Genomic DNA, 21,473 nt, shown 5'->3' with positions numbered 1-21,473 from the left:
GTCAATCCATAAGTACACGAAATATTGTCAAGTAATAAAAATATCGATCCACAAGACTGTTGATTAACTATTATAAATTTTACAAAGTAAGTAATCTAGACAATCGAAGGTTAAGTTGGTCACGAACAAGCTTAAGAGGATGAGAGAGAGGAAGTGAGAGGGAGTTGAGAGAGAGAGAGTGTAAGTGAATGAAGAGAGAAGTTGGCTTTTGGGGAAGAATCTATGTTTTAGTTTTTTTATAATGCATAGTTAATGTCCATATACATTGTTCATTTCTTTACTTTCATATCTTTTTTTATAGGAATTCTAATCAAACTACTAGTATGACCTCGTGAAGATTGCATAGGAGAATTTATACCAATTTCTAATATCATTAAATAAAGAAATAATTTTAAAAAATTATTGCACCGGAGAATTTTTTTAGTGGTTGATCCTGCAATAGATTCACACTTTAATTAAATAACCCTAATTTACTTTAATTGAATCATACTTCTCTTCCTCATCGGCTAAGACGGTCAAGGTCAATAAACCCTAAATAATTTAATTATACTTGTAATAGAGAAAAAAAAACTACTAGACGCCAGAAGTGTGGAATTTTGGCGATGATTGAAAACAAATAAAAATTGACTTTCCTATGCTAAAATCTCACAAAAATAATTCAAAAGCATTTTACTAATTAAATCATGTACGCATAACGCCATCCTTTTCCACCTCGAGATCCATACGTAACTTGTTTCTCTGAGTTCATTACTCGGTAACGGTCCCAAGATGGTGTGGCCCATGAACTGAGCATTGGTCCCTGCACGATCCCCACCTTTGGCTAGTAATGGTTGAACGACTAAAGCTGCTACAATTAAATCACATGGCAAAAAATGATTCACTTATCTAAATGTTTTCGCATCGTCAATCCTATATCAAAATGAAAATAGTAAATTCTGATGACTGAACCATCTCGTTAGGTGACTGAACCATCTCTCGTATGACAATCTATCGCACAAGTATCATCTTGGCTATATTCGGGGGCTGCTAAATCACGATTAGCCCAGAAATGGATAAACAATTAAAATGTCCATGCATACATATATTTTGATTGGTCAAATTCTAACCATTTAATATTGTCTTTAAAATAATACAAACACACAAATGGATATATTCATTTATTAACTATAGTTCTAGAGCATATTCTAGATGATGCCTCTTAGCGCTTGACTCAGCAATCCTTAGTTCTAGAGCATATTCTAGATGATGCCTCTACCTTAGCGCTCGACTCAGCAATCCACTTGGCCCCTCATCTCACCTTTCACATCAGCAACTAGCTCGACATCGGATTTCCGTAGCCGCATCACCTAATCAAATTAAACGGTCAAGGAAACTCCCGAAAAATTAATTACACTTGCAATAGAGGAAAAGTATCAGACGCATACTCGTGGAATTTTCATGACAAAAACTAAGAAAACCGACATATATCTTATTATTAAATCATGACTTCTTGATGCTCCTTTCACAATTAGACAAACAATAGAGGAAAAAGAGAGAAATATGTGGAAAGTCAAGAAGATCCGGCAAGACTTTGGAGATTTGTGTTGTGGAGTGGAACAAGACGAGAAGCAGAAGAAATTTCTTCCCCTTTTGGTTATATTTTTCCAACTCCTTTGCCTATAAATATGACTTCCATCATCTCCATCAAGAGCACAGGAGAAAATGGCTTCGGTGAAGAGCTCAGTGGCGGCGGCGGCCATGGTGATGGTTGTCCTAGTTTCATACGTTGCCGCGGTGCCTGGAATTGCAACCTTCTACACTCCTCCTTATATTCGTTGAGTACATTTAACCTAATTAATTAATTATTTTTCGAGAGACCATCACCCTAATTTTATTGAGCAGTTGCGACTAATACGATTAAGTCTTATTGGTTGTATAGCCTCGTCGTGCTTTGGAAACGAAGATAGAGGCGTGCTAATAGCTGCAGCAGGCGATTCTATATGGGATAACCGCGGGGCTTGCGGGAGGAGTTACACGGTGAGCTGCACCGGTGGGACCAATGATGTTCCAAACCCTTGCAGGGGTGGCAGCGTCACTGTCACTATCGTTGACTATTGCCCAGGATGCGCAAGTAGAGGTGTCACCATGGACCTCTCTCAGGAAGCTTTTGCGATGATTGCTAATCCTGATGCCGGAAGGATCCAAATTGATTATAACTAGTAATATAATATATATATTTTTAAATTTCTACATATGAATTCTATTTGTATTTTATTTTACTTATTTAGTTTGTGATCTTATTTCTTGCAGGGCTTAAAAACATCTGAAAAGATTAAAGCTAATAAATAAGGAAGCATGAAGACTTCAAACTCTAACAAATATCTGTAATATTTATATCAAGAATGCATGACATTTGTGCTTGAAGGTTCATCAGTAAAATATTATGTTGGTCCATTAGGAATAAATAAAGTGTAACTATAAAATAATAAATTAAATCCTAATTTCGAAGGAGTCAATATTAATTACGTGGAGTACTAAACCTTGTTGATTTAGAATTTTTCATAATTTCTTGTCAAGAAATTCAAAATACTAAAGTTAATTTATATGTACATAGTTTTTCCTTCACTTCCCTTTTCCGAACCAAAACTATGTTAGGACCGATAGAGCTAAAGGTTACTTGATCTCTACTTTCTTAAGATGATTAATCTAAAGATTCACACCAATCATCATAGATTCCACTATGAATTCTCTTTCTCGGAACAAACCGAAGGTGAAAAAATCTTTTACAACCAGCTTTCAAAGCTCCCCCAAAGAATATATATAACAACAAAGGAAAAGAAGAAAGAAAAGGTTATAAATTTTTGACTTGGTTCTTCTTCTCTTGATTACTTGAAGATTGAAGATGAGAGCTTGGTCGAGAGAATAGTTATAGAATCGCAATGGAACAGTGTTGTCGCTTCGTGTCCAAAATCTCCCTTTTGAATGTTTCGAAATCTAGCTGTTTCTTAGCTTTTTATTGCCGCTAATCGATTAGGAAAAATCCCAAACAATTACAAATTTTCTGACAAATTTGTTGAATGCCACCAACTCCAGAATGACGGATGAGATTATTCCATTTTGAATCTCAATCAATTAGTATCAAGCATTGATCGATTAGCCACCTTGATTGATCAGCTAATTGATTAGAAAACTTTCTGTTTTCACGATGAAACCAATCGATTGGTAATCTCTACTACAAAAAAATCCTCATTCAACAACACTCAAAGGTAGATCCGCTACCTTAGCGGCCCCCCTAGTGTCGGCTCCACGAATATGACTTATTCAACAACACTCAAACGACAACGGTTTTATGCCAAATTATTACTTTTTTACCTTTTAACAATGGTTTTAATAAAAATCGTTGTCTTCTAACATTTTTTTTGGCCTACGACAACAGTTTTTAAAAATTGTTGTCTATTTTTACTTTTTGGGGGCTACGACAACGATTTTTAAAAGCTACGACAACAATGTTTGAAAAATGTTGTCTATGTGCGTTTTTTTGAGATTACGACAAAAGTTTTTAAAAACCGTTATCTATTAAGTGTTGTTGAATATCGTTATTTTTTTTTTCCTTCATCGTTTTTCCCCTTCACTATTTTTTGTCGTTGCGTTTTTTCTTTCTCTCTCCCCAAAATTTTTTACTGCCGCATTCCCCACTTCCCTTTTACCTTCTCAATCCCTAAGCATTCTTGTCCAACCTACGATCTTTTCTCCTACTTCACGTTTTTTTTCTTGATCTCTTCACACTGGCGAACCCCATCTATGCCGACGAACCCCTCAAACGCCTTTGTGTTTTCCCCCCTTCATGTTTTCCTTCTTGAACCTAAACGCCTAAACCTCTTCCTGAACCCTAAGCGGCAAAACACATCTCCGTCTAACCTACGATCTCTTCACCTAGCTCTTTGCATTTTGATGAACTGGGAGGGGGCGAGCTTCCCCTTTGCATTCTTTTCCTCGCCCCGCATGTTGCCACCGAAGCCCTCTTCCATAGCCTCGCCATTGCCAGTAGCCTCCCGACCCTCCTCCAGCTCAGCTTTCGCCAACGAGCTCTTCTTCATCCTATAAGAGGAAGGCGGAACGAATTTGTGCTTCTTTTGTTGTTGTAATTTTTTTTCCTTCTTTCAATGTTTTCTGGGATTTTCGGCGCTGCGAGAGCTTGCTTGAATGACGCTGATTTGCATCCCGGAGGTGGATGAAATTGTCTGTCCTCATCCTCATTGGATGGTGGTTTTGGTGTTGGCAGCTGATTTGATGCGGAGGTTGAGTTGCAGATGCCATAAAATCAGAGGACTGTGGGTGGCACAAGATTGATTGCGGGACGATGGATGTGAAGAACTTTGTGAATTTTATTGTTTGTCTGAGTTTGGTCCTTACTTTGCCGATGTACGGATCTGGTGGGAGGATAAGAGCGGGGAACTTGTCATTCGAATTGGGAAATTCTGAGCTGATAGATTCTTCTCAGATGATGAGTGCACGGTATGGGATTCTTTACATTCTTCCATTGCGTTTTCTTTTCAAATTTGTCCTACAACCGCAAGCATATGTGAGTAGATTCGTTTAATTTCTTTGCTCCAGTTTCAGGATAAATGAACTATTTGATCAGGCTTCATAGAAAGTATTTGTTCTGCAACTTTTTGTCAATTTTAAAAATGTGGATTCTTTCTAAAAGGGTGCTCATTTGAAGATATAAAAATAATCATTATTCGTATATGAATTCGATATGATGTTTGGTTTAATGTCTGCCAAGTAAATTCATTCGTGAAGAATTTAAGCTTCTAATGTATGAATGATATTTGGTAGGAGAGGAAAATGATGCATTTGACATTTACATAGCATTCTATTGATAATAAATGGGGGAAAAAAATCAACATGATTTTCTTTTCATTTTGTGGTAATCAAACATTATTATTTCTAATTGAGACTATTAAAATATATATGGATACTTCATACTGTTTATGAGGTCAAGCCCTTCTTGATTGACAAGGAGAAGGATGACAAGTAGGATGATTAGCTCGAATGACACATGGTCATAATAAATCCAGAGATGCTTTGAGAACATAGGACTCAATACATGTAGACCATTTGATTAGAGATGATCCTTCAAATGTGAAAGCTTATGATTTTGAGTCCCATCTTCCTATTGAAGAACTTTTCAAGAGGGTTTCTTTTCGTCGGAAAAATTTTGTTGAGAGTTTGCAAGGATGCATAGAGAAGTATGATACAATTCTTTGGTATGTCTCTTTAACAAACTAAGCCTAGTGTGATACATCTTTATCTTTCAGGTTTGACTTATGGTTTGTCTTTCTTCTATTTGATGATATTAGCTTGCTGAATAAGGATATCACTCTACAATGCATCTTTATACCAATGTCATGCACATAATACTATTTAGATTTGTTATTTGCTTGCTAACGTGGAGTATGTTATGATAAGAACATAAAGGTAAAACCTAATTTATCAACTAGCTAGTTTAAATAGTCTACAATAATGGTTAACCATCTACCATATGTTTCTATAATTATCAAGATTTATTTCTGAATCATGAATATGTTCTTTGATCATTTCATGATCATTGTTATTATCTTAGGCTTCCTTCCCACATGATGTCACACTACCCCTGATATAATTTAAAGATAGCTCTCAATTTTGAAAATCATGTTGTGTTCATATAATCCCTTCTATAGCTAGTGTTATGGTGGTTATATATCACATATAGTAGGAGTCTTATTTGTGAAAAAAGAAGTGGCTAGTCAAACTGAAATTTATATATGTTTTACTTGATGACAGTCTTTTCTGAAACATAATTAGAAGTAATTTAGGAGATTTGAGTGGTCCTATTGATATAATTATGTATAAAGTTTAACAAAGGTACAAGTTTCATACAACCAACCTTAAACTATTGAGATTGACATTACTTGTCGATGCCATGATGTTTGTTTAAAACCTTTATTTTCTAAAATTTTCTCCAAGTTCAAGCTTCATGTTTATTCTATTAAAACTCTCATCAGCTAGCATAATATCAAACAACATTCACCATTTTATTCTATCTAAATCTTTATCAACTAACATAATATCAAATCATACACAAAGGAGACCTATTTTGAATATGTTGACAAGTTCACATTGTCCTAATGGTGAAAATCAGTACCTTTAGATAACTGTATTATTTTAACTAAAGGTATTACCTCAACAAGGTTCAAATGCCATAAAATGTTATATGCTATTATGAAATATTTGCTTTTTTTATTATGATTTCCTAAAGCATAGTTTCATGGCCTAAATGCTTGTTTATTCTCTTAAATATTACTACTCTGACTTCTTTTCCATGTGAAGATTGCAACTATGCTCATTATGCAAATATGTTCATATTTATTTGATTACTCATGCAGATTCTCAAGTATGTTTATTATACAAGAATCCAATGTTTTTTACACAGGCGAAAAAAGAGTACATTGCCTGTCTCAAATCTTTTGGTTACCAATTAGAAAAATGCAGGCACCTATCGAAGAAATACTTGCAATGCCGAATGGAAAGGTTAGTTTGCATCTAGTTTAGCTTTTTTCCCTCTTAATGGAACATTCTCGAGATAGAAATGAGTGCAAAATAAGTCTGTTAATATCTTAGTTGTCTTGGAAGAAGTCTATTGTGTCACTTGTGCTGGGCTACTATATAATTTGAATACTTAATTCTATATTTTTCCCTTTGCTTGACGTTATAATTGGTCCTCTTTGAAAGTGCCATTAATCTTAGTCCTTCATCTCCTATTGACTTTATTCACAGATTATTAGTCTTGATGAAGCTCATACCTCTTGGGTGCTTGACAAATGAGTAGATTAGAAATCTTTATTTTCTTAAACACACTAATGACTTTATTTTGTTTTCAGAAACTTGATGGAGAAACAATACCTATCATAGCTTAGTTTCCGTAATGCTACAACAGATTTATCCGAGAAGCCCTTGATCCCTCCTTTGAGATAATAATTGTTGATTAAGAATCACCCACTAGTGGGAATTACATGAAGCCCTTGATCAAGTTGTATATGCTATTGCTTGAATCAGTTGATTAAGGTTGCAAGTTGAGCCTGCACTTTCAATAAGACTAGAAATTTTATCCTTTAATCAAGTAAAAATTGAAAATAAACCCTTCTTGGACTTAAAGGAACACTTGCATTAAATAAATAAAGAATAAACTGAAAAACCGAGGCTCGGAGGATTTACTTGGTTACAACCGGAGAGGTTGTTAATCCAAGAAAGTGAACGCACACTAAAGATCTCCTTCAGGCAGAGAAGCCTCGTTACAGCAATGAAGTACAAAAAATGAGAAGCTAAATGAAAACTAAAGTGTGTACAAGTGTTGATTCAAGAATACTTGTTCTTCTTGAAGCTTCTGGACCAAGACTGTACTTATAGCTTTGGTCGGGGCGCCTGGAAGCGTTCTAGGTGCCTGGAGTGGGATAGAAATCTATTCCCGACGCAACGGTCAACGTCCATGTCGATGGTGATAATGTTTGGGGTCCGGGCGCCCGAACTCTGGGCTTCCGGGATGGGTCCGGGCGTCCAGACCCTCAAAGTCAGCCTTGTTGACTTTTTCGGTCCGGACCCTCTGCTCCAGTGTTGTTCGCCTCGGTCCGGGTCTTCCTCTTCGGCTCCGCTCGCTTGGGTGATTTCAGCCAATCGAAATAAGGCTCACCCGTATCCAATTTCGGCCTTCTCCTCGAGTAGACTTCCGCTCCGGCTTCTCGTCCCTCGAACATCGCATACGTTCTTCTTGTCCACCGGTGTACTCTTCCGCGACACCTCGTCCCTCAGACGCACCGAGCCCGTCGGCTCTCTCCCATGTCACCCTTTTCCCTAGCCCTGTCTTTCGCTCGACTTCCTGTGCTCCTAAGCTCTTGCACACTTAGACACATGGATCAAAAACCAATAAGACCTAATTTAACTTGTTTGATCATATCAAAACAACCTTAGGGTTCCAATAATCTCTCACTTTTTGATGTGAGCAACTCAAGTTAAGTTAGGGTAAACAAATAAAGTTAAAAAAAAATAAATTTTGCAATAAAGTACAAAAAGTAGGAAATTTAATTTTAAGCTACTTCCCCCTAGACTTAATCTTTTCCTTCTCCCCCTTGATCACATAAAAAATGAGGTATAAAGAAAAAATCTAAGGGTAATTTTGATAAATAATTTTGAAAAAACTTATCAATTTTTGAAAATTTTGAAAACAATTTTAAAAAATTATTTTGATTAAAAAACTTTCAAGTAAAAAATGTCTAAGTAAACGCTGATTTTAGAAATATTAATAATAATTTTGATAGCGCTAACAATGCAATAATTTTAGAAATATTTTCTAAGTAAAATAAATGAAAATTTTCCCCAGTTTAAAAACAAAATTTCAAGAATTAATTTTTGTAGAAATTTAAGTAAAGTAAAAAAAATTCTAAATAAAAAAAAATTCTAAGTTAAAAAAAAAATTCTAAAGAAAGATTTTCTAAGAAGTTAAATAGATTTGCAAAAAAAAATTTAGAATTTTCCAAGAAAAATTGAATAACTATTCAATGCATTATTTAATTTTAATTTTAATGCTTTATCAGTTAGTCAATTAAATATTTTATTTCAATATTTGACTTCCAGGCTGTGGCGAGATATTAGGCCTTCTTGGTTATTAAATCATCAACCACTTCTAGACAGAGCCGCATAAGAAAATTAAACATTTAATTTTCTCGCTGAAAGCTCTAAGTCTAAACAAAGTTTAAGTTAGACAAGACTTGAGAACCCAATATAGGTTCCAACCAACTGGATTGATTAGGTATTTCTTAGGAATATATTTCTTTGAAATATTTTTAATTTCTCCTTTATGTTTCTAAAATACCAATTTAGGTTTTTGAACTTCCTAAATCTTGTATTATATAAGCATGCATGATTTTTCAAGTTACTTATTTCTTTTTACAAAATATCATTTTCTAATTTTATTTTATCAAACTCTTCTAATGGGCAAGATTTTGCTAAAATTAATTTTAAAATTTTAATTTTTTTTTCAAGTTTGCAACAATCTTTTGTTAATAATTTTACAAACTTAAACAACTTGTCAGGTGGGAGAGATCGTACTTGACTTACCTTGTCGATCTCGTTATCTATGGCTCCCCCTGAACTGCTGCTTTTTTCCGATGTTGCTCCCCTTTCATCGATACTCTCGATGCTTATTTTGGAAGAGCTTTCTTTGTATTCGTCTTGATGACTTGCCATCAACGCAAGCCCAGAGAATGCCTCAATTTCCGATTCGAACGACGTTTCATCCCACGTCGCCTTTAAAGTCTTGTACTTGTTCGTTTGGACATGCTTCTTTCCTTTGCCTTTATACTTGTTCCTTAGCTTAGGGCAGTTGTCCTTAATATGCTCTTCTTCGTTGCAGTCGTAGCATCTGATTATCCTTTTCTTTCTACCTTGTGGATGGTTAGCTTTTCTTGATTTAAACAATTTCTTAAATCGCCTTACCATCATTGTCGTTTCTTCATCCTCAAGGGAGGATTCCGAGTCTTGTTCGTTCCTCCTTGCCTTAAAGGCAACGTTGTGTGTTGGCTCCTTCTTCGTATCTGTACATCTCGACTCATGGACTTCAAAAGTCAAAAATAATTTTTCTAAGGTAACAATTTCTAAATCCTTAGAGATATAGAAGACATCTACTAGTGATGCCCATTTTGTATTCCTAAGGAATGCATTAAGAGCGTACCTTAACAAATCTTTGTTACTTATCGTTTCTCCGAGATTCGAAAGTTCGATGATGAGCTCCTTAATCCTCGAGTGAAGGCGTGCAATCGTTTCGCCTTCTTCAAATCAGAGGTTGTTGATCTGGTTACGAAGTAAGTCCCGTCTCGCAAGTTTTGCCTCTGAGGTTCCTTCGTGAAGTTCCAGAAATTTTTCCCAGAGCTCCTTGGCGGACCCGTAAGCTCTGATCCGATTGACTTCTTGTGGCGGGAGGACGCTTAGCAGATGAAATTCTGCTTTGCCTTTTGCCACGAAGTCAGCCTTTTCCTTCTTCGCCCATTGATATTTTTGTTTGCCTTCAGGTGCTTCAAAACCGAATTCCATTATTAATAATAAATCGAAGTCTATTTTAAAAAATATCTCCATTCTCTTCTTCCAGCTGGCGAATTCCCCCTCAAACTTTGGTGGGAAGATGCTTGGTCCAACCGTTTCATGTGCTTCATTCAACGGTTTGTCCTCTTGAAGCGTCCTTGCTTTGATACCAGTTGTTGGTCTCCGGTGAGCCGGCTAGAAGGGGGATTGAATAGCACTACATAAAAATTGAAAACAAACCCTTCTCGTACTTAAAGGAACACTTGCATTAAATAAATAAAGAGTAAACTGAAAAACTGAGGCTCGGAGGATTTACTTGGTTACAACCGGGGAGGTTGTTAATCCAAGGAAGTGAATGCACACTAAAGATCTCCTTCAGGCGGAGAAGTCTCGTTACAACAATGAAGTATAGAAAATGAAAAGATAAATGAAAATTAAAGCGTGTACAAGTGTTGATTCAAGAATGCTTGTTCTTTTTGAAGCTTCTGGACCAAAGCTGTATTTATAGCCTTGGTCGGGGCGCCTGGAAGTGTTCCAGATGCCTGGTGTGGGATAGAAATCTATCCCCAACGCAATGGTCAACACTCATGTCGATGGTGATAATGTTTGGGTTCCGGGCGCCTGGACTTTGGGAGTCCGGAATGGGTCTGGGCGTCCAGACCCTCAAAGTCAACCTCGTTGACTTTTTCGGTCCGGGCCCTTTGCTCTGATGCTGCTCGCCTCGGTCCGGGTCTTCCGCTCCAGCTCTGTTCGTTTGGGTGATTTTAGTCAACCGAAATAAGGCTCACCCGAACCCAATTTTGAACTTCTCCTCGAGCAGACTTCCGCTCTGGCTTCTCGTCCCTTGAACGTTGCGTACGCTCTTCTCGTCCGCCGGTGTACTCTTCCGTGGCATCTCGTCCCTCAGACGCACCGAACCCATCAACTCTCTCTCGTGCCGTCCTTCTCGCTAGCCGCATCTTCTGTTCGACTTCCTGTGCTCCTAAGCTCCTCCACACTTAGACACATGGATCAAAAACCAACAGGACCTAACTTAACTTGTTTGATCACATCAAAACAATCTTGGAGTTCCAACAGTTTGTTGTTCAATTTTTCTTGACCTCATACTTGTTATAATTTTTGGTTTATAATGCGTTGGACCTTATTTAACATTGTTTAAATTTTAAAGTGTGTATTTAAATACATATATAACAAGTAGCCTTATTGAAGAAACTATAGTGCCAAAGAGGGACATTATTAGAGTCATTTAAAGGTTCAATATCCAAGTTAACAATTTGACTCAAGTAAGTTTTACAATAGCTTCTTTATATAACTATACTTACATGTTAGATTTCCCCTTGAATTGTTGCCAATCAATAGAATAATGATGCAATATTTTTGTCAATATAAACATTTGTTTTATTTATATGATTGTTTTTACAAGATCTGACAACTTTTTTTTTATTTCTATAATTGTAGATTGTGCCTTGTGCATTGTTAGCACTCCACTATGAAGAACACTCCTTCTCAGAAATAATCTAGAGGTGAAAAAACCTCGTACAAGTTCACATACAAAAATACAATGAAAATAAGATGTAAATACATAATACAAATTAAAATCTTTCTTTCTTGATCTCTTGTTGCTTGAAATACCTCTTATAGACTAAAAAATGTAGCCACATTTCTCTCAAAAACTTTCAAGAACTGGTGATGAAGAGTGGAGAAGAAGAGATGTTGAATCCCCTGTGAAAACACCTTTTATCCCAAGATCTAGGGTTCCCAATCGAATGATCTTACTCCAAATTGATTGCCACATCAGATTCATCCATTTAAACCTCCCAATAACTCTTTCTTGCTTCTCCCAATCGATTACCTAATCGATTATGCAGCTTTAATTGACCACTTGATCGATTCAAAAGCTCACTGTTCGCTCGTCATTTTCTCCCAATTGATTAGGCACATTCCCAATCGATTTAGTACAACACTGTGCTTCACGAAACTTTATTCCAATCGATTAACCAATCGATTGGAAAGGATTGAATCAATTGGTGAATCGAGTCAGCACCTCTCTATGCTCCTGCGACGATTGCCCCATCAATTGCCTAATCGATTGGGGAAGACTTAATTAATTGGTCAATTAATTCAAGTCTTCTTCTTTTTTCACAACAAACAGCTCCTAATCTATCATCTGATCGATTGGGTTTTGTCAAATTGATTGGGTAATCTATTACCCATTTATAACTCATTTAATCTTAGTTTAGAGTTTCCTTGCCTAACATTCGGTCAACTATGACCTATTAGGACTTCTCCACTAAGTGTTTGGTTGACCTTTGACCAACTTGGACTTTGTCAACTTTCTGTTGGACTTCTGATCACCAAGTGTGGTCCTCCTTGCCCACTTGAACTTTTCTCTTGTCTATCTGTAGTTAGAACTTTCCTCTTGTCAACATGTAGTCATCCTTGACCTACTTGAACTTTTCTTTATCTAACCACAGTTAGGACTTTTCTTTACCAACATGCGGTTCTCCTTGACTGGTCACTTGGACTTTTCTTTGCCTAACCGCAGTTAGGACTTTTTTTTAACAATGTGCTATCCTCCTTGACCCGCTTGACTTCTCTCTCACACATTGTCAAGTATTTGATCAACCTTGCCCTACTTAACCTCTTCTTACATATTGTCCAAATATCAAAATTCAAGCTCGAATCCACTAGAGCTTAGTCAAACTGTTCAATCTTGATCCAAGGAAGATTGCATTAAATAATCTCCCCCTTTTTGATATTTGATAATATATTTAAGTTAGGATAACCCATATTAGCCCAACTTCATTCTTCATCTCATGCCAAAGCATGAATGTGAGTTTCCAACTTAAACCCTATATTTTCTCCACATATAAAAAATTCTTCACCTTAAGAGTCAATTTTATCAAAGGAACTCAATGAAAGTCTTATACCTTTCATTGTTTCTTATGCTCACCCTTAAGCATATATCATATGCTCACCCTAGAGCATTCATTCATTACAATAAGGGTGCGTTTGGTTGGGGGTTGTTCTGAATAACCTTGGTTATCCATCCAATGTTATCAACAAAAATCCTGTTTGGTTTAGGTAATTGATGATTTTCGAGTAATGTTCCATGCCCGACATGTCAGCAAAAGAGGCATGCAACCAGGAATCGGAAAACCTCGGAAAACTGAGGTTTTTCTTGATTCCAGGGTTAACGAATTTCTTTTTTACTCAAAATACCCTTGGATAAGAGAAAAATGTGACAAAAAAGAAAAGCATAAAGAAAAAACAGAAAAAAAATAAAAAAAAATAAAATTTTAAATTAAAAAAAAACATAAAAAAACATTAAAAAAATATAAAAAATAAAAATTGTAAAAAACCTTAAAAAATAGAAAAACATTAAAAAAATAGAAAAACATAAAAAATGAGAAAAAAATAAAAAACATAAAAAAAATAAAAAACGTAAAAAATTTTAAAAAATAATTTAAAAGTAAAAAATAATTAAAAAACATTAAAAACAAAAAAAATAAAAAAATAGAAAAAATGTAAAAAAACATAAAAATAAAAAAAAACAAAAAACGTAAAAAAATAAAAAATAAAAAAATTTAAAAAATAAAAAAAAATAAAAAAAACGTTAAAAAAACTTATTTTAAAAAAAAAAAAGTAAAAAAAACTTAAAAAAATAAAAAAATAAAAAAATATATATAAATAAAGAAAAATGTGAAAAAGTAAAGTAAAAAAAACGTAGAGTTAAGTATAGTTGGTTTTATAACTGAGGGTAATATAGTAAAATATTAAATTAGGTTATTCATTAAAACCTTCAAACAAATAAGTTTTTGTTGCATTACCTAGATTGAACGAAACAACATTTGGTTATGTTTTATTCCCCATAACCTTGGTTTTGTGATTACCTGATAATCACATAACCAAGGTTATACATGATAACTTGAACCAAACGCACCCTAAAGATTTTCAATCTTGTATTGTCTCCAATGTTTAACCTTGAGCATTCATCGCAATGAAGGTTCTCAACCTTCCATTGAAAAAAATCTAAACCATGCTTTTAAGGAGAAACTCTCCATCAAAATATGCTCCAAACTTCTATCATTGTACAAACAATGATTTAGAGTTCCTAAACCTTTAGGAAATCTAAAATTAAAGTTTTGAGGTTAAAAAAAAAATCAATATTGAATACAAATCTTCTCCTAAACTTTAAAATAGTCCCCTTTAACCACTCCTTTCTTGTTTTCATCAAGAAAATTATCCTTGAATACTTATCAATGCATTTCTTAGGGTTAGAGATGGTTAACTCGACTAAACGTGGATTAATGGACTAAAATCAGACCATTTCAGCTGAAATCAACCTTCTTAATCGATTAAAGATGAGATTCAATCGATTACAACATATTAATCGATTGGATCAATCGATTAAGGAGTGCTAATCGATCACTTGATCGATTCTGTAAGCCTCTGTGTTGGCGAAAACCCTTCACCAATCAATTGCCTAATTGATTGGTGTACAACAATTATTTGATCAATCGACTGTTGTATATGATTTCTTGATATCTAATTTCAACCCAAAATTCAGAAATTCCTAAATAATTCTATGATTTTTAAAAATCATAAAAATTTACATAGATATTATTTGTGTCATGTAATATCAGAGGAAAATAATTTTCTATGAAAATACTATCCATTTTAAAAGATTGATACAAAATTGAAAATATTGAAAATTTTCAACGTTTCACTCTACTTTATATCCACTTAATCAATGGTTACTCCTATCAAATAATAGACTTTATCAAAGTTTTTCAAAATGATTTTGAAATATTTTTCAAAGTAAATTTCCAACCATATTCTTTGGGCTAAATATACATGGTTTGTATACTAGCTTTTCCAATGATTAAACTTCACATAATCCATGTATTTTGATAAAATTAAAAACTCAAATGGATGAACTAAATCAACATATTAAGTTTTGTTCAGCTTTCTAACATCTCACTTTTATCTAATATGTCTCAAAAATACATACAAGTCAAACTTATGGTCTTGTGAGATGTAAAATGGGGGTTTTCTAAAATTAAGGAATCATGCATATCTAACTAGATATTTAAACTTTGATCACCCAACCTAGGATGTCAATTGATGCCATTGCCCTTAATTTCAAGAAATTAAAATAACACATGAAAATAATTATGACGTACATTAAATGCATATTTTCAAAAAAAAATCTATCATATCTAAATGATGTATGTATGACATGACATATGATATTTTTACATGGATATGAATGCCAAATATGATATTATGACATGTGATATGGCATACACTCATGACAATTTTAGCATAAAGAAAATATCTAAATTTTCTATCTAAGTATTACTAACTAATCGCTAAATTAAAAAATAAGATTAAGTTTGCCCTTATTTTCCTAGAAAATGCTAAAATCCCAACTTGTCATTTTTTTAGGTTCTAACATATTTGTGCCAATTAAATCAAGATCAATTCTTCAACTTTTATTGGCACATTCTTATTCTTTCGAAAGTGAAAATTAACTTTTCATTTTTAAGGTGTAACAATACCTTGAAAATGCTCTAAAGTGTCAACTTCACCATGGTTGGATTAACTACCATTCCAATTAAAATTGGTACACTCTAAACCCATCTAGAACGTAGAAAACACACTCTTAGGAACTCAAAATCTATTGATACTTCTTGGGTATTCTAGATATTCATTAGAGATAATTTTTCTTGATTTCTTTCTAATGACCTTCCTAGGCTTCTTAGAAGCCTTAGTCACACTAGTCTTCTCAAGGTCAACTCTAGGGATAACTTTCCTTGTAACCTTAGCTTGACTCTTAGACCTAGGGTTAGTTCCATAATTATATGGAACTCTATGGTACAAAGACATATTTTCTTTGATTTTTGGTTTGTATTTCAAACTTCTAATGCCTCTTGTCTCCCTAAACATAGATTTCGTTCTTTTGACATTATTATTTGGACTTACTCCCTAAACCTAATCGATTGGATGTAGATTGCATGATAGGACTTTTTGTTCATATTATTTGGACATGATTGAAATTATTGCACATTATCGGCTAGATAGGTTAGTGTATTGTGATCACTTCATTAACACTAGCCTACTATCTGAATTTTATGTCAATCTACGTTCAATCGGGAATAGACTCATTTGCAGGACTCGCATGGCTAAACATAATCTTGACTTTACCCCTAACATGAGACATTCCTAGATTGTCGACATTCTAAGAACTCTTTTATTTGCTATCCTTCCTATCCCGAGCCTCTTCTTGAACCTTTGACTAGCTCTCTATTAACTCTATGTATGATGCATTTCATCATCATCTTAGACCTCTTGGGCAGTGACTTTTCTTTGTCAATGATCTATTTGCTCCTAACAATGTCCTTTATAAAGTAATTGGTGGATGCATACTTCCCATTGTTACTCGTAGGTAAGGCTCATTCATCTCTTCATATTTTATGCATTTAGGCATAGGTTAGATGTCAACATTGCACTCAATGTGTTTCGTTGCATTGTGTATTTTACCACTCCTATTCAGAAGAAGATTCATATGTCATTCGATCACATCATTACATCTTGGATAGCACTTTAGGCATCAATGTCACCAAGAGTGACGTCTACCCATTGCCCGGGTCCTATTCTCAGATTGATCTCCAAACCTTCGCCCTTGCTCATATGCGGCTGAGGGATGACATCATAGTTTGGATGCGCGACCATGGTGATGTTGATGCTGTGGATCCGATTGAGGGTGAGAAGGAGGCACCTTAGCTTCCGGCACTTGGGCTGATGGACCACGACGATCGTAATATTATCCCAAGGAGGAGCTTGAAGCTTTAGATACGTGTGTATAGTGGCTCTGACCGTCGAGATGTGTCGAATGGTGCATGAGCAACATAATACTGTTATTGACCATCAGCTTGCAACTCGATCTGCTGTTGCCAAGCTTCAGTCTTCAATCACCTCTCTAACGCAGATGCTTCAAACATGGATGTTGGGACATCCACCTAAGCCACCGCCTCCAGCTAGCGATGCGCCTACACCTATGTTAGACCCTGAGTAGGAGTTGGGTGTTTGGTTGAGATGTACAATCAACTGATGTTTAAAATAAAGGCTTGATTCAAGCATTTATATAAAAGCAAAAAGGGGGAATGTTTGGAAGTAAAGCTCTCATTCTAAGCCAAAGTTTCGTGTGCTATCTGATTTGCTGAGAAGTGCTTGAACTCAAGTTTCATATTTGGTATAAGATTTGAAAAAGAAGAAGTCAACATCTACTGAAGAAATCATTGTAATGTCTTTGTATTTCATCTCATTCGTGTATTGTATTGTAAGACTAATGTAGAAAGTTTCTCCACTCTCGGTTTTTGTTCGAGAATACGTTCAAAATGGAAAAAAGTGTGTAGAGTGGATTCTTAGATTAGTCATCTTAAAGAGATAGATATCAAATAAAATCTAAGAATTAGTGCCATGCTTGTTTTCGCAAGAGAGTTTCCACTGTCAATCAATTAAAATAAGAGAAGTGAGTTATTCAATCCCTTCTAACTCTCAAGTAGTCTAACACATATAACTTGAGAATGAACCATGAAAGATATTTAGGATGAGTATAATCATATAATTAAAAGATCACGGAACCTAAATAATTGAATTAAACTTGCAATAGAGGAAAAGTATCAGACGCATATTCGTGGAATTTTCATGACCAAAACTAAGAAAACTAAAAAAGAATAAGCACCAGGACTTCAAACTTGTGGATTGCAGTCGATTCTAGAAGCCTAATAACAACAACACGAAGGAGGATGCTCAATTCTGACCTTACATTCTTCAATTTATTAATTTATTTATTTTTGCATAGCTGAAAAAGAATGTTAGACATATAATTTGATTAGAAGAGAAACTTGACTAGGCAAACAAAAAGTGAATGGATTTCTTCTTACATTTTTTTTAATTATTTATTGATTTATTTTTTTAAAAAAATCTTCTTACATTCAATTCTACCTTAATTGGTAGCTAATTAAATTAATCCATTCGTCGTAAAAATGGGAAATAATAAAAAAACATTTTTTAAAAAATTTAAATTGAATAAAATTTATTATAAATGATCAAAGATGGACAATAAAACTCTGCAAAATTTTCTACGGAGGCATTTGGAATCATTAGATCAATATTTAAGTGAGAGGAATAGAGTTTGAATGCCACTAAAGGTCGAGTAACCCTAAATTATTTAATTATGCTAACAATAGAGAAAAACTACGTACTAGACGCATACACTGGAAATTTTGATGATGAAAACAAAGAAAAATAGACTTTTCAATGCTAAAATCTCAGAAAAATAATTCAAAATCATTTTACTAAATCAAATGCTCTTGATGCTTCTTGAGAAAAAGAAATAAATGAAAGCCGACGCTACTAGACGCATCCACTGTGGAATTTTGATGATGAAAACAAAGGAAAATTGACTTTTCAATGCTAGAATCTCATAAAAATAATTCAAAATCATTTTACTAAATCAAATGTTCTTTGATTCTTCTTGAGAAAAAGAAATATATGAAAGCTACTAAGAGCGACAAGACTTTGAAGAATTGTATGTCATTAAACAAGACAAAAGAAGAGGAGAAATTAGTCATCTTTTGGTCATATTTTTCCAACTCCTCTTCGCCTATAACTTTGGGTGCCATCACCTCGATCAAGAGCACCAAAAAAATTTGCTATTTCCAAGCAATTTTGTTTTCGGTAATCGATTGAAATGGCTTCGACGAAGAGCTCGATGGTGGTGGCAGCCATGGTGATGGTTGCCCTAGTTTCATCTGTTGCCGCAGTGCCTGGAATTGCAACCTTCTACACCCCTCCTTACACTCGTTGAGCATCTTTAACCTACTTAATTGATCACTTTCATAGTCGAACTAGCTACTATATACGACTAACATGCATGATTTGGTATTGTTGTTATTATTGTCATGGCGTGGTTTATAGCTTCCTCGTGCTTTGGCTTCCAAGATAGAGGCGTGCTGATAGCCGCAGCGGGTGATTCTATATGGGGTAACCGTGCGGCTTGCGGGAGGAGGTACACGGTGAGCTGCACCGGTGGAACCAATGCAGTCCCAAACCCTTGCAGGGTGGCAGCGTCACTGTCACCATCGTGGACTATTGCCCGGGTTGCGCAAGCAGAGGTGTCACCATGGACCTCTCTCAGGAAGCTTTTGCGATGATTGCCAATCCTGATGCCGGAAGGATCCAAATTGATTATACCCAGTAATAATTTTTTATCATCTTAGTTTTATAATTTTCTATTTTATATATTTTATTTTACTTATTTTCCTATCTTTTGCAGGGTGTAAGAAGAGATGAACTGACTATAAGAGTACTATAGCTAATGAATAAGGAATTGGATATCCAAGCGAAGAATAAGGAAGCACGAGGACTTCAAACTCGATCTCAATAAATATGTATAATATTTATAGTTACAAGAATATGTGACCTTTGTTCGTGAAGGTTGATCAATAAAATTATATAGAACAAGAGAAAAGACTAATTAAAATGATTAACAACTCATATTCCTATTCCTATTTTCGTACAAAATTATTTTAATTCTTTTGGTCTAGCTCTATATATATGCTCGAATCTCGTAACTAATAGAGTATCCGTTGGAAGTTAATTCCACAATTTGAAGATATTTGCTGAAGTTATAGGAAATATTCTAAATAGAAATTATAAAATAATTCAGACTTATCTGTCAAAGACTAAAGAAATTTGAAAAGATTAAAGCTAATAAATAAGGAAGCAAGAATACTTCAAACTCTAATAAATATCTGTAATATTTGTATCAAGAATGTGTGCCTTTGCCACCTTGAAGGTTCATCAATAAAATTATGTTGATCCATTAGAAATTAATAAAGTGTTACTATAAATAATAAATTAAATATCAATAAATATTGTTCTTACTTAAAAGATTTTAATAATTATTATGTTTTGGTCACATAATTGAGACTCTTCACTGGGTTTTTCTCGTACGTTTAGCCTCCTCATCGTGTTACGACTACGAAGATAGAGGCATATATATATATATATATATATATATATATATATATATATATATATATATTAAGAACCACAACCAGACTACCAGAGTACACCAGTGGAACCTACGCCACCTCATGTCGGGCAGAAATGTTACCGCGGCAATTTACCAAAGGGCGTATGTAGAGATATGAATTTATCAAAAGACATATACTATTTTGGTATTTACTAAAGAACGCACTTGTTTTAAGTACATTTCCTATTTTACCCTCCTGACAATTTGATTTTTTTTATCCTTTTTCTTTTCTCCATTGTATTTCTCTCTTTTCTCTCTCTTCTCTTTTCTGTATCGACATGCAGCATATATGAATAACACTAGTCAATTTTTTAATAACATTTTAATACATTTGAAGAAGCAAAAATAAACAATGAATAACATATTTGAATTCCTTGAAATTTAAGAAATCCACTGGAACTCAAATAAGTGTAATCGGAGCTCTCTACGTTGATAAGTGGATTTCGATCAAAACCCACACCCATTTCAGTTTCTATGGATTTCTGAAATTACGAGTTCAAATATGATGTTCATTATTTATTTTGGCTTTTCATAGATGTTAACATGTAAAATGAAAGATTCATCAAAAATATCCACGTTGGGCCTGATATCATTCCATATCAGGCCCAACGTGGGTCTGATATGGAATATATCAGGCCCACGTTGGGTATGATATGAGTCCATATCAGACCCAACGTGAGTTTTTTTGCTGATTCTTTGATTTTATATATTAATATCTATTAAAAGTCGAAATAAATAATAGACACCATATTTGAACTCCTTGCAATATCAGAAATCCATAGAAACTGAAATGGGTGCAATCGGAGCTCTCTAGGTCTATCAGTGGGTTTTGACCGAAACCACTGATGGACCTAGAGAGCTCTGATTGCATCCATTTCAATTCCTATGAATTTCTGATGTTGCAAGGAGTTCAAATATGATGTCCATTATTTATTTTAGCTTTTCATAGATGTTAATATATAAAATTAAAGAATCGGTAAAAAAGTCCACGTTGGGCCTGATATCATTCCATATCAGGTCTAACATGGGCCTGATAATAAAATATTAATTTCAAAAAAATCTAGATCCCTACTTTGTGAATTTAATTTATTTGTTCGTATTATTTTTTCCATTCGGTCATAAGAATTCAGCAATGAATAAAGCTCGAAATGGCATGAGAAGCATATGACCAAAACTCAAGTTATAGCAATTCAAATGTTTAAACATCCATATGATATCTATAACAAACATTGTCCAAAGTGACACATGAACTATCATTCCATATCAGGTCCAT

The 21,473-nt window shown here is 34.5% G+C and overlaps 2 protein-coding genes and 1 pseudogene across 8 annotated transcripts; all 3 read left to right on the top strand.

The window, feature by feature from the left end:
- Positions 1-1,657: 1,657 nt before the first annotated feature.
- On the top strand, positions 1,658-2,403 carry LOC122011672 (EG45-like domain containing protein). The gene is made up of 3 exons (XM_042568046.1): positions 1,658-1,813; positions 1,919-2,198; positions 2,290-2,403. Coding segments are annotated over exons 1-3 (393 nt in total). The 5' UTR covers positions 1,658-1,701; the 3' UTR covers positions 2,291-2,403.
- Positions 2,404-3,657: 1,254 nt separating this feature from the next.
- LOC122008476 lies at positions 3,658-17,753 on the top strand. 7 transcript variants are annotated; one of them, XM_042564218.1, is made up of 4 exons: positions 3,658-4,120; positions 4,262-4,494; positions 6,408-6,552; positions 16,759-17,751. In XM_042564218.1, exons 2-4 carry the CDS (start codon positions 4,340-4,342, stop codon positions 16,879-16,881), a joined length of 423 nt encoding a protein of 140 aa, XP_042420152.1. In that variant the 5' UTR covers positions 3,658-4,120; positions 4,262-4,339; the 3' UTR covers positions 16,882-17,751. The 7 variants fall into 7 exon arrangements, 3 of the variants coding, with proteins under 3 accessions (XP_042420152.1, XP_042420151.1, XP_042420153.1); XR_006119296.1 differs by having other exon boundaries at positions 3,658-4,494; positions 6,455-6,552; positions 16,759-17,753; XR_006119297.1 differs by lacking the exon at positions 16,759-17,751 and adding an exon at positions 11,551-13,406 and having other exon boundaries at positions 3,658-4,494; positions 6,455-6,552.
- Positions 17,754-18,792: 1,039 nt separating this feature from the next.
- LOC122011560 lies at positions 18,793-19,673 on the top strand (annotated as a pseudogene).
- Positions 19,674-21,473: the final 1,800 nt, after the last annotated feature.

This window comes from Zingiber officinale, chromosome 8A, assembly GCF_018446385.1.
Source record: "Zingiber officinale cultivar Zhangliang chromosome 8A, Zo_v1.1, whole genome shotgun sequence".
In the NCBI taxonomy this organism is placed as follows: domain Eukaryota; kingdom Viridiplantae; phylum Streptophyta; class Magnoliopsida; order Zingiberales; family Zingiberaceae; genus Zingiber; species Zingiber officinale.
Note: the sequence above shows the minus strand (reverse complement) of the source record. Positions and strands in the feature narration are given on the sequence as shown.

Coding starts and splice junctions, on each gene's coding strand:
- LOC122011672 (XM_042568046.1), top strand. CDS start 1,702: ATGGCTTCGGTGAAGAGCTCAGTGGCGGCGGCGGCCATGGTGATGGTT. Junction 1,814..1,918: donor CTACACTCCTCCTTATATTC/GTTGAGTACATT, acceptor TTGGTTGTATAG/CCTCGTCGTGCTTTGGAAAC.
- LOC122008476 (XM_042564218.1), top strand. CDS start 4,340: ATGGATGTGAAGAACTTTGTGAATTTTATTGTTTGTCTGAGTTTGGTC. Junction 4,495..6,407: donor TCTCAGATGATGAGTGCACG/GTATGGGATTCT, acceptor TTACTCATGCAG/ATTCTCAAGTATGTTTATTA. Junction 6,553..16,758: donor TTGCAATGCCGAATGGAAAG/GTTAGTTTGCAT, acceptor TCCTATTCTCAG/ATTGATCTCCAAACCTTCGC.